The sequence below is a fragment of the Bombina bombina genome, chromosome 2 (genome assembly GCF_027579735.1).
Source record: "Bombina bombina isolate aBomBom1 chromosome 2, aBomBom1.pri, whole genome shotgun sequence".
Taxonomy (NCBI): Eukaryota; Metazoa; Chordata; class Amphibia; order Anura; family Bombinatoridae; genus Bombina; species Bombina bombina.
In genome coordinates, this window is record NC_069500.1 from 532,116,601 (window position 1) to 532,133,742 (window position 17,142).

At 40.0% G+C, this 17,142-nt stretch overlaps 2 protein-coding genes across 3 annotated transcripts in view; one reads left to right on the forward strand and one right to left on the reverse strand.

The window, feature by feature from the left end:
- The window catches only part of GMPR2 (guanosine monophosphate reductase 2), a 53,733-nt gene extending 42,239 nt beyond the window's left edge, over window positions 1–11,494 (forward strand). Inside the window, exons 8-9 of the mRNA XM_053702369.1 lie at window positions 10,253–10,412; window positions 10,966–11,494. Of these exons, the coding sequence (XP_053558344.1) occupies window positions 10,253–10,412; window positions 10,966–11,152 (347 nt within the window). The 3' untranslated portion in view covers window positions 11,153–11,494. The remainder of the gene's footprint in view (window positions 1–10,252; window positions 10,413–10,965) is intronic.
- TINF2 (TERF1 interacting nuclear factor 2) overlaps window positions 1–17,142 on the reverse strand; it is a 63,494-nt gene that overhangs the window by 16,379 nt on the left and 29,973 nt on the right. The window contains exon 8 of one of the 2 annotated variants that reach the window (XR_008400656.1): window positions 11,526–11,654. Coding sequence is in view for 1 of the 2 variants with exons in the window: in XM_053702370.1 (XP_053558345.1) it covers window positions 11,623–11,654 (32 nt within the window). In the remaining variant the exon portion in view is untranslated. Of the gene's footprint in view, window positions 1–9,995; window positions 11,655–17,142 lie in introns of those variants that run through there. The other variant, XM_053702370.1, reaches the window with a different exon arrangement.

The window sequence follows — 17,142 nt, forward strand, 5'->3', positions numbered from 1 at the left end:
AAGCGGCTGCGAATCTTAGGATCGGAAGCCATGGTGAGCAGGGACATGTACCATTCAACCTAACTCCTCCATACTGAAGAGGAATAAACCTCCCTGTCAGCCGTTAATGTAGAAATGTACGCTGTTGGGAGCTGGGACACGCAGCATGCAGGTTTCACTGTAACATGCTGAACAAAAATAAACCTCCCCTATGGCTGTTAACGGTAGTATTGCCAGTCGTAAGGAGTCGGGACATGAACCAAACATGTATATTCATGCTGAAACAGACTAAACCGCCCTGTCGGCTGCCATCTTTTAATACAAGCCGAAGGGAACAGAGAGCATGGCAGAAGTTTTTAGTCAAAAATAACAGAGCCACTCTCACGTCCTAGAAGCAACTGCCCAATAACTTACCCTCTCTTAGGGATACAGTTATCCATAAATATATAGTGCCAAATATTTCTGTGTCCACTTTTAAAAATAATAAACACTTGATTGAAGAATCTATAACTAACACCTCACTTTGCCTCTTCCTATCACTAACACAGGCAAAGAGAATGACTGGGTTGGGAGGGAAGGGAGGAGCTATTTATACAGCTCTGCTGTGGTGCTCTTTGCCTCCTCCTGCTGACCAGGAGGCGTAACCCCACAAGTAAGGATGAAATCCATGGACTCATCGTATCTTGAAAAAACACAATTTATGCTTACCTGATAAATTTCTCTTGTGGTGTATCCAGTCCACGGATCATCCATTACTTGTGGGATATTCTCATTCCCAACAGGAAGTTGCAAGAGGACACCCACAGCAGAGCTGTAATATAGCTCCTCCCCTAACTGTCATAGCCAGTCATTCGACCGAAAACAAGCCGAGAAAGGAGGAACCATAGGGTGTAGTGGTTACTGTAGTTTAAATTTAAAAATGACCTGCCTTAAAATGACAGGGCGGGCCGTGGACTGGATACACCACAAGAGAAATAAATTTATCAGGTAAGCATAAATTGTGTTTTCTCTTGTAAGGTGTATCCAGTCCACGAATCATCCATTACTTGTGGGATACCAATACCAAAGCTAAAGTACACGGATGAAGGGAGGGACAAGGCAGGAACTTAAATGGAAGGAACCACTTCCTGTAAAACCTTTCTCCCAAATATAGCCTCCGAAGAAGCAAAAGTATCAAATTTGTAAAATTTTGAAAAAGTATGAAGCGAAGACCAAGTTGCCGCCTTGCAAATCTGTTCAACAGAAGACTCATTTTTAAAGGCCCAAGTGGAAGCCACAGCTCTAGTGTAATGAGCTGTAATCCTTTCAGGAGGCTGCTGTCCAGCAGTCTCATAGGCTAAGCGGATTAAGCTTCTTAGCCATAAAGAAAAAGAGGTTGCCAAAGCCTTTTGACCTCTCCTCTGTCCAGAGTAGACAACAAACAAGGTAGATGTTTGACGAAAATCTTTAGTAGCTTGTAAGTAAAACTTTAAAGCACAGACCACGTCCAGAATGTGTAACACAAGGATGGAACCACAATCTCTTGATTGATATTCTTGTTAGATACCACCTTAGGTAAGAACCCAGGTTTGGTACGCAGGACTACCTTATCCGTATGAAAAATCAGATAAGGAGAATCACATTGTAAGGCAGATAGCTCAGAGACTCTACGAGCCGAGGAAATAGCTACCAAAAAAAAAACAAAAAACTTTCCAAGATAAAAGTTTGATATCTATGGAAGGAAGAGGTTCAAACGGAACTTCTTGAAGAACCTTAAGAACCAAGTTTAAGCTCCATGGTGGAGCAACAGGTTTAAACACAGGCTTGATTCAAACTAAAGCCTGACAAAATGCCTGAACGTCTGGAACATCTGCCAGACGCTAGTGCAAAAGAATAGACAGAGCAAAAATCTGTCCCTTTAAGAAACTAGCTGACAATCCTTTTTCCAAACCTTCTTGGAGAAAAGATAATATCCTAGCAATCCTGACCTTACTCCATGAGTAACCCTTGGATTCACACCAATAAAGATATCTACGCCATACCTTATGGTAAATTTTCCTGGTGACAGGCTTTCGTGCCTGTATTAAGGTATCAATAACTGACTCGGAGAAGCCACGCTTTGATAAAATCAAGCATTCAATCTCCAGGCAGTCAGCCTCAGAGAAATTAGATTTGGATGGTTGAAAGGACCCTGAAGTAGAAGGTCCTGTCTCAGAGGCAGAGACCATGGTGGAAAGGATGACATGTCCACTAGATCTGCATACCAGGTCCTGCGTGGCCACGCAGGTGCTATCAGAATAACCGATGCTCTCTCCTGCTTGATCTTGGCAATCAGTCGAGGGAGCAGAGGAAACGGTGGAAACACATAAGCCAGGTTGAAAGACCAGGGCGCTGCTAGAGTATCTATCAGTGTCGCCTTGGGATCCCTGGACCTGGATCCGTAACACGGAAGCTTGGCGTTCTGGCGAGACGCCATGAGATCCAGTTCTGGTTTGCCCCAACGGAGAATCAGTTGTGCAAATACCTCCGGATGGAGTTCCCACTCTCCCGGATGAAAAGTCTGACAACTTAGAAAATCCGCCTCCCAGTGCTCTACACCTGGGATATGGATAGCTGATAGGTGGCAAGAGTGAATCTCTGGCCAGTGAATTATTTTTGAAACTTCTAACATCTCTAGGGAACTTCTTGTTCCCCCTCGATGGTTGATGTAAGCTACAGTCGTGATGTTGACCGACTGAAATCTGATGTACCTCAGAGTTGCTAACTGAGGCCAAACCTGAAGAGCCTTGAATATCGCTCTCAGTTCCAGAATATTTATTGGAAGGAGAGACTCCTCCTGAGTCCACGATCCCTGAGCCTTCATGGAGTTCCAGACTGCACCCCAACCTAGAAGGCTGGCATTTGTTGTTACAATAGTCCAATCTGGCCTGCGAAGGTCATACCTTTGGACAGATGGACCCGAGATAGCCACCAGTTGAGGGGCCAAATCTGTGTAATCCCCGCTCCACTGACTGAGCATGCATAGTTGCATCGGTCTGAGATGTAAGCGTGCAAACGGCACTATGTCCATTGCCGCTACCATTAAGCCGATTACTTCCATACACTGAGCCACCAAAGGGCGCGGAATGGAATGAAGAACCAGACCGGAATTTAGAAGCTCTGATAACCTAGACTCCGTCAAGGTAAATTTTCATTTCTACAGAATCTATCAGAGTCCCTAGAAAGGAAACTCTTGTGAGTGGGGATAGAGAACACTTTTCCTCGTTCACTTTCCACCCATGCGACCTCAGAAATGCCAGTACTACGTCCGTTTGAGACTTAGCAATTTGGAAGTTTGACGCCTGTATCAGGATGTCGTCTAAATAAGGGGCTACTGCTATGCCCCGCGGTCTTAGGACCACCAAAAGCAACCCTAGAACCTTTGTAAAGATTCTTGGGGCTGTAGCTAATCCAAAGGGAAGAGCTACAACTGGTAATGCCTGTCTTGAATGGCAAACCTGAGAAACCGATGATGATCTTTGTGTATCGGAATGTGAAGATAAGCATCCTTTAAATCCACTGTAGTCATATATTGACCCTCCTGGATCAGTGGTAGGATGGTACGAATAGTTTCCATCTTGAACGACGGAACTTTGAGGAATTTGTTTAAGATCTTTAGATCCAAAATCTGTCTGAAGGTTCCCTCTTTTTTGGGAACCACAAACAGATTTGAGTAAAAACCCTGTTCCTGTTCCTCCTTTGGAACTGGATGGATCACTCTCATAACTAGGAGGTCTCGTACACAGTGTAAGAATGCCTCACTCTTTATCTGGTTTGCAGATAATTGTGAAAGGTGAAATCTCCCTTTTGGGGGGGAAGCTTTGAAGTCCAGAAGATATCCCTGGGATATAATTTCCAACGCCCAGGGATCCTGAACATCTCTTGCCCACGCCTGGGCGAAGAGTGAAAGTCTGCCCCTACTAGATCCGTTACCGGATAGGGGGTCGTTCCTTCATGCTGTCTTAGAGGCAGCAGCAGGCTTTTTGACCTGCTTACCTTTTGTTTATAATTAGAGGAAGTTGATGCCGCACCTGCCTTGAAGTTTCGAAAGGCACGAAAATTAGACTGTTTGGCCCTAGATTTGGACCTGTCCTGAGGAAGGGCACAACCTTTTCCTCCCATGATATCAGCAATAATCTCCTTCAGGCCCGAATAGGGTCTGCCCCTTGAAGGGAATGTTAAGTAGCTTAGATTTTAAAGTCACGTCAGCTGACGATGATTTAAGCCATAGCGCTCTGCGCGCCTGTATAGCAAAACCAGAATTCTTAGCCGTTAGTTTATTCAAATGAACAAGGGCATCAGAAATAAAATAATTGGCTAGCTTAAGTGCTCTAAGTTTGCCAAGTATGTCATCCAATGGAGTCTCTACCTGTAAAGCCTCTTCCAGAGACTCAAACCATTACGCCGCAGCAGTAGTGACAGGGGCAATGCATGCAATGGGCTGTAGGATAAAACCTTGTTGAATAAATATTTTCTTAAGGTAACCTAATTTTTTATCCATTGGCTCTAAAAAAGCACAACTGTCCTCGACAGGGATAGTAGTACGCTTTGCTAGAGTAGAAACTGCTCCCTCCACCTTAGGGACTGTCTGCCATAAGTCCCGTGTGGTGGCGTCTATTGGAAAACATTTTTCTAAAAATAGGAGGGGAAGAGAACGGCACACCTGGTCTATCCCATTCCTTATTAATAATTTCTGTAAACCTTTTAGGTATTGGAAAAACATCAGTACACACCGGCACTGCAAAGCATTTATCCAGTCTACAAAATTTCTCTGGCACTGCAATGGTATCACAGTCATTCAGAGCAGCTAAAACCTCCCTAAGTAACACGCGGAGGTGTTCAAGCTTAAATTTAAATGTAGAAATATTAGAATCAGGTAACTTTCCTGAGTCATTAACATCACCCACTGACTGAAGCTCTCCTTCCTCAGCTTCTGCATATTGTGAGGCAGTATCAGACATGGTTCTTAAAGCGTCAGTATGCTCTGCATTTTGTCTCAACCCAGAGCTATCTCGCTAACCTCTAAGTTCAGGTAGTCTGGCTAATACCGCTGACAGTGTATTATCCATGACTGCCGCCATGTCTTGTAAAGTAAACACAAATGGCGCCCTAGATGTACTTGGCGCCATTTGAGCATGAGTCCCTTGGGCGGGAGTCAAAGGGTCTGACACGTGGGGAGAGTTAGTCGGCATAACTTTCCCCTCGTCAGATTCCTCTGGTGATAATTTTTTAAAAACAGAATATGATCTTTATTGCATAAAATGAAATCAGTACATTTGGTACACATTCTAAGAGGGGGTTCCACCATGGCTTTTAAACATAATGAACAAGGAGTTTCTTCTATGTCAGACATGTTTATACAGACTAGCAATGAGACTAGCAAGCTTGGAAAACACTTTAAATCAAGTTAACAAGCAAATATAAAAAAAACGGTACTGTGCCTTTAAGAGAAACAAATTGTCAGAATTTGAAAAACAGTGAAAAAATGCAGTAAATCAAACGAAATTTTTACAGTGTATGTAATAGGCTAGCAGAGCATTGCATCCACTTGCAAATGGATGATTAACCCCTTAGTTCAAAAAACGGATCAAAAAAACGAAATAGACTTTTTTTTATTTTTTTTAAACAGTCACAACCAACTGCCACAGCAAGCTGTGGTCCTACCTTCCCCAATAAACGACTTTGGAAAACCTTTGAGCCCTTTAGAGATGTCCTATAGCATACAGGGGACTCCTGAGGGAAGCTGGATGTCACAGTTTGTAATTTTAACTGCACCAACTGTAACTTTTATACTATAACAGTGGAAAGCCTCAGTAAAACTGTTTCTAGTCAAAATTTAAGCCAGCCATGTGGAAAAAACTAGGCCCCAATAAAGTTTTATCACCAATGCATATATAAAAACGATTAAACATGCCAGCAAATGTTTATATTGCAATATCATAAGGGTATTACCCCTGGGAGTAAGCATGATACCAGTCGTTATTAAATCACTGTATTCAGGCTTAACTTACATTAATCCGGTATCAGCAGCATTTTCTAGTGTTTTCCATCTCTAGAAAAATTATAACTGCACATACCTGATAGCAGAATAAACTGCACGCCATTCTCTCGCTGAAGTTACCTCATCTGTGTAATCCCCTCAGACATATGTGAGAATAGCAATGGATCTTAGTTACAACCTGCTAAGATCATAGAAACCTCAGGCAGATTCTTCTTCTATTTACTGCCTGAGATAAAATAGCACAACTCCGGTACTATTTAAAAATAAACTTTTGATTGAAGAAAATAAAACTAGCTATATTTAACCACTCTCTCCTACAACATCCTAGCTTGTTGAGAGTTGCAAGAGAATGACTGGCTATGACAGTTAGGGGAGGAGCTATATTACAGCTCTGCTGTGGGTATCCTCTTGCAACTTCCTGTTGGGAATGAGAATATCCCAGAAGTAATGGATGATCCGTGGACTGGATACACCTTACAAGAGAAAGAAATCCTTTATTGAAGGCTCAGCAATGCACTACTGGAAGTTAGCTGAACACATCAGTAAGCCAATGACATGAGGCATTATATGTGCAGCCACCAATCAGCAGCTAGCTCCCAGCTCCTTAACCTACCTAGGTATACTTATCAACATACCACCAATAGTCTCAAGTCTAGCTTTGGATAAAGGTTTAATGAAGTCTGTCAGCAGGAAAAGGAAATTATGAATATCAGTATAGTCATTTGGTATAGAGTGTAGTCCACCGGGAATTTATGGATTAGCCAGTGATGGTGTCAGCAGAGACATTAGATAGGTGAGGGCATTTCTGTAAGATTTGCTACCAAATGTTGAAAGTTTCTACTATGACTAGAAACTGCTGTACTGGTGATGTTCAGGAAGTATCCAACAAGTACTTCTTAGTTCAGGAGAGCTAGTAATTTTGTGATCCACCATTACTCATGTTTTACAGTTGTCTTTGCATTGCAGCACAAATCCACTATTCTACTAAGGAAAACAGATTGGTAATAGCACTGTAGATCTGGGACTCCTAAACCTCTGTGTGAAGATGGAATGTATAGGGTGGATTTGGCAATCCTGGGTGGTCTCTTTCTCCAAATGTAGGAATTAACAATAGCCTGGATTATTGGTAAATAGTGGTATGCACTGCCTGAAATAAGTATAGGAGTTTGAGAAGCAGATTCATCTTTAGAACATTGATTCTACTGAGCTACTTTGGTAAACTGAATCAGTTTTAGATATTAAAAAAATTGTGCAGATAAGGTTCATACTTATATAATGCTTGGGGATCATTGGGCACATGGATACCAAGATACTTTAGGGAGTTACATTTGTCTATGGAGTGGTGGTTTGGAGTACAAGTAAAGTAGGGGGGGACAGTTTGATTGGGAGGATCTCAGATTCAGATTGAGTAGTTAGAGACTTGACCATATTCAGCTAAAGCTTGTTATGCCACGGAGAGTGACTACATGGAAGAAGTGAGTATCATAAGCAGATTGTCAGCAAACATAGCTAATTTGTGACAGTCATTACCCATGTGAAAGCCATTAAAGAAACATGAAACCCAAATTTGTTCTTTTTATGATTCAGACTGAGCATGTGGTTCTAAACAACCTTGCAATTTACATCTATTTTTATAATTTATTTGTATAGTACAGCAATATTCCGTAATGCTGGGTACAGAGATAGGGGTATACAATGACAATGATTTGTCATAAGATACAAAAACATATCTAGTACAGGAGGAAGAGGGCCCTGCTCCAGAGAGCTACAGTTTGAGGGTACATAGACATAAGGTTTGGGGTAGCTTGTCACAAGGATTGTAGTTGCAGCAGTGGGTCAAGGCAGTTCAAACATTTTGAGTAGGATGAAAAAGAAAAAAAAAACAGTAAGCCTATTATCAAATGTGCTTCATTCTCTTGCTATCCTTCATTGATGGAGCAGCAATGCACAACTGGGAGCCAGCTAAACACATGTGGTGAACCAATGAAAAGATGCATTTTTATGCAGCCACCAATTAGCAGCTAGCTCCCAGGAATGCATTCCTGCTCCCGAGCCTACCTGGTAACTAAGGATACCAAGAGAATGAAGCAAATGAGAAAATAGAGCTACATTTTAAAGTTTTTTTTAAAATCACGTGCTCTGAATCATAAAAGAAAAATGTTGGGTTTTATATCCCTTTAATTCTGGGATCTGAACACAGACAGGCCACAGGGATCTCCATAGAGAGGACAAATTGTAAGGGAGAAAGTGTGCATCGCCTCTCTGGTCCAATTTGAAGTAGGAAAGGAGTTGGATAATAGGCCGTTTACCCTTGCTTTGGCAGAAAGGAGAGTATATAAAGCAAGGACTCTGGATGCATTTGTTTGGAAGGCCACATTTTTGTAGTACTAAATGTAGAAAGGTCCAATCCTGCCTATCAAAGGCATTTTATTATTGTCAATTAAAAGGAGGTTGGAGGGGATCTTGTCTATGCAAGCATATTAAAGATGAAGGACTTGTGTTCCTTGATTCACTCCATGGCACAAATCCAGCTCGAGCCAGGTTAATTATTAAAGAAAGAACTGGGTTTAATCTATTGACCAAAACATTAGCATACATTCTTAAAATCAAGAAATAGCAAAGAGATTGTGCGATAGTGAGAAGGGTGATCTGGCAATTTCCCTGGTTTGGGGATCACTGTAATGTAAGCTAACATTGATGCTAGAAATGGGTTGCAAGTGAGGAATTCATATTTTTTTTTATATATGTTTTATAATGGGATTAGGGTTGCCACCTCAGCCATGTTTTTCTGGACACTTATGCTGAAGGGTGGAATATGAACAGAGCTGTCCAGAAACACAATACATGTTCCTCCCTGCACCATGTGTAACTCATAAGTGTCCAGGAAAACATGGCTGTGGTGGCAACTGTAAATGGGATCCTAACCAGGAAGCAGTTTGTAACGCAGCTACTACATAGATAAGTAAACTATGTAGTATTTACTATCTGAGTGAGTACTCTTGCTTTTTATATACTATGCCGGCTTTCAGAGGACTTAAATGTACATTTATGTGATGTGACTGATAGTGGATTTCTAGTCTGGTACACGATTGCAACTGTTTTGAAATCCTTCAATCCTGTCTGGACCTGGACTTTCCCCAGGTTTCAGGAATTGGATAGCTATATATCTTTCTAGAGCTGAATGGGAGGGAAAGTGTGTTAAATACATCTAAGGGTACTATGGGTAGATTGACTGTTTTTAAGTAGTTTTGACTATTTAATATGAGAGCAAATGTGCCTGTCAGGAAAAAGATTATACAGTTTTGTGCAATAACGAAAGGCTTCAGCTATTGAGACTGAATTCTCATTAGTGGATGCGTAAGCTTATTTATGAGGACAATTGTTTACATCTTAAAGCCCTAACCAACAGTTGCCCAGGCTTGTTACCCTCAATCGACAATTTTTGTTTCATGAAAAGGGCCTGTCATTGGGCAGTAATAGTTATGTCTCAGTCAAACAAGCTTGTTTGATTTAGTTGTTTCAACAGAGAATTATCTTGTGGATTGAGTTTACGAGAATGGTCAAGTGAATGACCAACTTGGTATTCGACTTTAAATTGTTTATGATGTGCTTTATATTTTATAAATTCCTGTTGGATATAACATTTTTGGTATTCCCACAAGACACTGGGGTCAACGTCTAGTGTGTTGAGCGGAAAAAAAGGAGTATCTTTAAAAAGGTATCATATAGCCACCAATGAAAAGGCCAAAGGAAGTTGCTTTGAACCATGTCGTAGGTAGGATCTTATTCCTCTAATTGAGATATCAAGAGGTGATCAAATAATATATTTTTCTAATCTCAGTATGACAGATTAGTCCCTAGAGTTTTGTTATGTGTCTCTAATTTAGTGGAAGAACCGCAAAAGATTACTGTACGTACAAAGAAAATCAATTACTATATTCTTTACTAATTTATATCAGAAATAAGGACTATATCAACTCAGTATGGAACAGACACCATTTTTCCGCTCTACATTTTAAAATTTATTTTTATTAATTTTTTTAAAAAAATCTCTAGCTAGGAGAAATTGATATTGTGTAGGTTGCTAAACAGTGTACTAATTACTGCACCTACATTACCAATTTAAGGTATTCATTTTATGCCATTTGCAAAGAAGTAAAGGTCTACTTTCAGTATGATTTGGTAGACTGCATTAATATAACCTATAAGGTAAACGATAAAAACCATAAAGCCGTTAACACAGTCTTTTTACAGGAGCTGGAGCAGACTTTGTGATGCTAGGTGGAATGTTTTCTGGACACACTGAATCTGGTGGAGAAATAATAGAAAAAAATGGCAAGAAATATAAACTGTTCTATGGGATGAGCTCTGAAACTGCAATGCAAAAACACGCAGGAGGTGTTGCAGATTACAGGTAATAGTGTACTGTAAGAATCTCATGTACAAGGTTATTCTTTTAAGTGATGGTAAATCTGAGTGTTTAAAAAACACTAGGATTTACCATAACTAAAAATAAACAGGAATTTCAGTCATCAGTTTGTAAAAAAGTGTACTAAACTTAGAAGCTCCGACCTCCCACAGCACAGTGCTCTTTTTTCAATGAGGTGATGTTCCCACCTCTAAACCAATAGCTGTGCTAGTCATATGATAGAGTTCTGTATACTAGCACCACTATTGGTTTTAGAGGTGGACACATCACCTCATTTAGAGAAGAGTAAGTTTAGCACCATTTTTTACAAACTGATGACTCAAAGTCCTGTTTTTTTTGAGTGATGGTAAAGCCAAGCGTTTTTTTAAAGCTTGGATTTACCATCACTTTAATCTTTCTTGGTAATACAGACAGATATCCTGGCTCCCTAAAGAGAAAAAAAAATCCACCCAGCCGAGATCTTTAAATTCACATCCTTTTAATCTATCCTAAACTAACCTGCAAACCAGTCTACTACTTTTTTTTTTTTCTTTACTAGGGCTTCAGAAGGAAAAACCGTGGAGGTTCCTTATAAAGGGGATGTGGAAGAAACAGTCAAAGACATACTTGGTGGAATTCGCTCAACTTGTACTTATGTAGGGGCTGCCAAACTTAAGGAACTGAGCCGCAGAACTACCTTTATTAGAGTCACCCAACAACTCAACCCCATATTCAGTAAACCATAAGGGAACTATATAAAACTATTCTCTTCCGTAATCTAGTTATTCCCAATTGATTCTTCCACCTGTCACTGCCTACTATATTGTTACCACCTACTAAGACTAGCTCTTTAGTCTTCTGAATTTCTGCTAGTCCCTTATCCCCAATTGAATACTAGTACCTACTTGTCATACCCCCATTATCTTTTCATCTATAAACAAATCCATTCCATCTCAACTCTTTTGCTTCATCTGTAATATGCTTTGTAAATTCCATTCCAAACAAAAATACATTTAAGTGTGTGTCATGTATGTGCAAATATTCTTATATAAAATCTACAATAAATATTTCAACATTCTTGCAAGGAATATTAGCACTGAAAGTCCTTTGTGAAATTACCGTACGTCATCCTGCTTCACTCTGAGCTCAGTATCAGCTGTAGAATTATCTACCTCATAGAGGTTTAATGTTCAAGACAGAAAGCACCAGGAATAGCTCATGTTTTGCTTGAAGAAACTGCCACAGATGCTAATATGAAAATGAACAATATAATTATATAAAACAGTTGTGGGTTGTACCATTGTAACGTTCATATTTAGCAAAAAAACAAATACTTGTGGTAATTGGAACAGGAATTTTACATTAAAATTAAATTGTCCTGTTCATTTTTTCAAAATAGAGCCGATATGATCACTGAACAAAAAAACAAATACTTGTGGTAATTGGAACAGGAATTTTACATTAAAATTAAATTGTCCTGTTCATTTTTTCAAAATAGAGCCGATATGATCACTGAACAAAAAAACAAATACTTGTGGTAATTGGAACAGGAATTTTACATTAAAATTAAATTGTCCTGTTCATTTTTTCAAAATAGAGCCGATATGATCACTGAACATATTTATTTGATATTATTGGAATATTATGTCAGCAATAAACATTTGCAACAAATACTACACTGCATATTAGATCAGCAGAGCACATTCTCTTGTGTATCTATAAGGTTGGTATTATGGTGTCTGATTGGCTGTATCTTCTGCTTGAAGTTTTAAACCTACAAAAGCATTCATGAATGGCGGTATCAAAAAAGTTTTTTTTTTTTTTTTTTAAGGCAGCAGTAGCTGCAAATATTTTTCAGCACTAATTCCCTTAACACTACTTTGTAAAAGCTCATGTATATGGAGTGTAAAATGCTACTTGTACTAAAGTGACAGTAAACCCCTTGAAATTACATGGCATTTCTTTTGTATTTCTATAGAATAACAACATATCATCCAAGTCTAAATGTTTTTAAAACAAACATTCCTTTTTACTGCAATTATTTTTCAATAGCCAAATTCCACCTACTGTTTGCCTTATTTGGAGGAGCCAATCTGGGCTTTTAGTCCAGACAATAAGGCTAGCCCAGTTCATAAAGTTAGTATAAAATGCATTGTTTTGCAGTTATCCATCTGATAAAGCCAATTAGGGACAACTATGTAGCAGAGTTAGCATTGAGATTTCAGCAGGGTGCATTTCAAATTCTGATAATTAGAAATCACTCCATTTTCAAAGCTAAATCACATGAAAAGGCAAAATATATAATGAAAATATATTGCAGAGTTGTTTATCTATGCATAACTAAGATATATATATATATATATATATATATATATATATATATATATATATATATAAATAAATAAATCTCAAGGTGCTAACTGTCACCTTAAGGTTGATGTACAGCATGAAAAAACAAAATTTATGCTTACCTGATAAATTTATTTCTTGACACGAGTCCACAGATCATCTAATTACTATTGCGAATATCACTCCTGCCCAGGAGGCGGCAAAGAGCACCACAGCAAAGCTGTTAAATATCACCTCCCTTCCCTCCAACCCCAGTCATTCGACCGAAGCAAAGGAGAGAAAGGAAGCAACAAGGTGCAGAGGTGTTTGAAGTTTATAACAAAAAACCCTGTCCTTAAGAAACAACAGGGCGGGCCGTGTCAAGAAAGAAATACATTTATCAGGTAAGCATAAATTTTGTTTTCTTTCTAATGACATGATGAATCCACAGATCATCTAATTACTATTGAGAATCAATACCCAAGCTAGAGGACACAGATGATAGGGAGGGACAAGACAGGGAACCTAAACTGAAGGCACCACTGCTTGAAGAACCTTTCTCCCAAAGGAAGCCTCTGCCGAGGCAAAATTATTTATAAAAAAGTGTGAAGAGAGGACCAAGTTGCAGCCTTGTAAATCTGTTCCACAGAAGCTTCATTTTTGAATGCCCAGGAAGAGGAAACAGCCCTCGTAGAATAAGCTGTAACTCAGGAGGATGATGTCCAGCAGAATCATAGGCCAAGCGAATGATACTCTTCAGTCACAAAGAAAGACAAGTAGCCGTAGCTTTCTGTCCTTTACGTTTTCCAGAGAAAAAAATTCTTAGTCTGCAAATAGAATTTCAATGCACGCACCACAGCACGTCCAGATTGTGCAGCAGACGTTCCTTCTGAAAAGAAGGTTTAGGACACAAGAACGGAACAACAAGCTCCTGATTAATGAGCCGATCTGAAACCACATTAGGGAGAAACCCTAACTTAGTACGCAAAACAACCTTATCCGAATTAAAAATAAAGTAAGGAGACTCATACTGTAATGCCGAGAGCTCTGAAACTCTACGAGCAGATGAAATAGCAACAAGAAACAAAATCTTCCAAGATAACCTAATATCTAAGGAATGCATAGGCTATAACAGATATTAGTAGTAGAAAAATTGTGTGAATGCGCATAAACAGCACGGGGATAAAGGTGATTTGTTTATTTGAGCAAAAAATAGATTAGTTTAGTATGTTTCTTCTGAATTGGATATATTAATTTTAACTATAGTGATCAATGTTGACTAAGCTTATTTGGTGTAAATGCTATATAGCTTAATTTATAAGATGCTATGGAATAAAAATCAAAAAATAAGAATTCAGATTGGCATTGCTGTTTGTAAAAATTTGTATGGATAATTGGACCTAAAAAGTCCTACGTACTACTTGATCCAAGTTTCAGCTGAATCTTAACTAGTGATACGTTTGTAACAAAAAAGTATCCTGCACTATGTATTATAAATACATAGTGCAGGATACTTTTTTGTTACAAACGTATCACTAGTTAAGATTCAGCTGAAACTTGGATCAAGTAGTACGTAGGACTTTTTAGGTCCAATTATCCATACAAATTTTTACAAACAGCAATGCCAATCTGAATTCTTATTTTTTGATTTTTATTCCATAGCATCTTATAAATTAAGCTATATAGCATTTACACCAAATAAGCTTAGTCAACATTGATCACTATAGTTAAAATTAATATATCCAATTTAGAAGAAACATACTAAACTAATCTATTTTTTGCTCAAATAAACAAATCACCTTTATCCCCGTGCTGTTTATGCGCATTCACACAATTTTTCTACTACTAATATCTTCTTACACTGTACTTTTTTGGGAACAGGGTAGTGTTTATGCAGGGGTAAGATTTGCGCACCAATAACCTTTTCCAAAATTAAATCAACATAGGCTATAACAGAGCCTGTTGAAGAACTTTAAGAACTAGATTAAGACTCCAAGGAGGAGTAACCGGTTTAAACACAGGTCTGATTCTGACCAAGGCCTAACAGAACGATTGCACGTCTGGTATATCCGCCACACGTTTATGTAACAAAATAGATAAGGCATAAATTTGACCCTTTAGGGAACTTGCCGATAAACCCTTCTCCAAACCCTCTTGGAGAAGACAAAATTCTAGGAATCCGAACTCTTCTCCAAGAGTAGCCTTTGGATTTACACCAATGTAGATATTTACTCCATATCTTATGGTAAATCTTTCTAGCCACCGGGTTACGAGCCTAAAACATGGTCTTAATGACTGACTCTGAAAATCCACGCTTAGATAAAATTAAGCGTTCAATCTCCAAGCAGTCAGCTTAAGAGAAACTAAATTTGGATGAAGGAAGGGCCCTTAAAGTAGAAGGTCCATTCTCAACGGAAGCCTCCGAGGTGGAAGAGATGACATCTCCACCAGGTCTGCATACCAGATACTGTGAGGCCACGCCGGTGCTATGAGAATCACTGACACCCTTTCTTGTTTGACTCGAGCAATGACTCGTGGGAGGAAAGTGAACAGGGGAAATAGGTATGCAAGGCTAAAATTAAAGGTACCGCCAGAGCGTCTATCAGTGCCGCCTGAAGATCCCTTGACCCGTACCTCGGAAGCTTGGCATTCTGCCGAGATGCCATGAGATTCAACTCCGGCTGTCCCAATTTGAGAAACAAGCTGGAGAACACTTCCGGATGGAGTTCCCACTCCCCCGGGTGAAAGGTTTGTCTGCACAGAAAATCCGCCTCCCAGTTGTCCACTCCTGGGATGTGGATTGCCGACAGGCAGCAGTTGTGGGTTTCCACCCACTGAATTATCTTGGCTACCTCTGCCATAGCCAAGGAACTCAGAGTTCCCTCTTGATGGTTGATGTAAGCCACTGAAGTTATGTTGTCCGACTGGAACCTGATAAAACTGGCTGATGCTAACAGGCCAGGCCAGAAGAGCATTGAATATTACTCTCAGCTCCAGAATGTTTATGGGTAAAACAGACTCCGACTGAGTCCATGTCCCCTGAGCCTTTAAAGAGTCCCAGACTGCTCCCCTCCCAGAAGGCTGGCGTCCGTCGTCACAATCACCTAGGTAGGTCTGCGAAAGCAGTTTCCCTGGGAGAGGTACCTGAGACAACCACCAAAGAAGAGAATCCCTTGTTTCCTGATCCAGAAGTATTCGTGGAGATAGATCTACATAATCTCCGTTCCACTGCCTGAGCATGCGTAACTGCAGAGGTCTGAGGTGGAAACGGGCAAACGGGATGATGTCCATGACTGCTACTATCAGACCAATTACCTCCAGCATCTTGCCACTGATGGCCGGAGAGAGGACTGAAGCGCTAGACAGAAATCGAAATTTTTTGATTTCCTGTCCGAAAAATTTTCATTGATAAGGAATTTATTAAGGTTCCCAAGAAAATTACCCTTGTAGGTGGAACTAAGGAACTCTTTTCCAAATTCACCTTCCTTCCGTGAGATCGCAGGAATGATAACATTTCCGAGTGGGATCTTGCTTGTTGAAAGGATGGCGCCTGAACCAAAATATCGTCCAGTGAGGCGCCACTGCAATGCCCCGCAATCAGAGCACTGCCAACAGGGATCCCAGAACCTTTAAAAAAAATTCTGGGAGCTGTGGCAAGGCCGAATGGAAAAGCCACAAACTGGAGTATTTGTCTAGAAATGCAAACCTCTGAAACTTGTGATGGTCCCTTTTTGTCATAAATTGACCCTCTTGAACCAAGGGAAGAATGGAACGAATAGCTTCCATCTTGAAAGACGGTACTCTGAGGAATTTGTTTAGACTTTTGAGATCTAAAATTGCATACTAAGAGAGAAGCGCTCTACCAGGAAGGAACAACAGCTCATTAGCTAGTTCTATGGCAATTTACCACCCAGGAGCAGCCTCTTTTAGACCAGTGTGCTTTTCACAGAGGAAAACTTTCCTGAAGTATATCAGTCTGATCCCGCCAAGTAAGGTCAGTCCAGCCCCGAAATACCAGGCAATTCTCCTCTGAACAAGGAACATGACAACCCCAGACGATCGTTTCGGCCTTCGGGGCTGTACTGTTAAGTCAGGATCAGACTGATATGCTTCAGGAAAGTTCTTCTCTGTGAAAGGCACATGTTGAGCAAAAAGAGGCTGCTTCTTGGGTGGTAACTAGCTATAGAACAAGCTATTATGCTATTGTTCGTTCTCAGGTTGAGCGCTTCTCTTTTTATTTATGAGATCTAAAATTGGTCTGAAGGTTCCCTCTTTTTTGGGAACCACGAACAGATTGGAGTAGAACCCCGGACCCTGTGCATTGGGACGGGAACTATGACTCCCAGGTCAGAAAGATCCCGAACACAGTTTAAGGATGCCTCTTTTTATCTGGACTACAGATAATCTT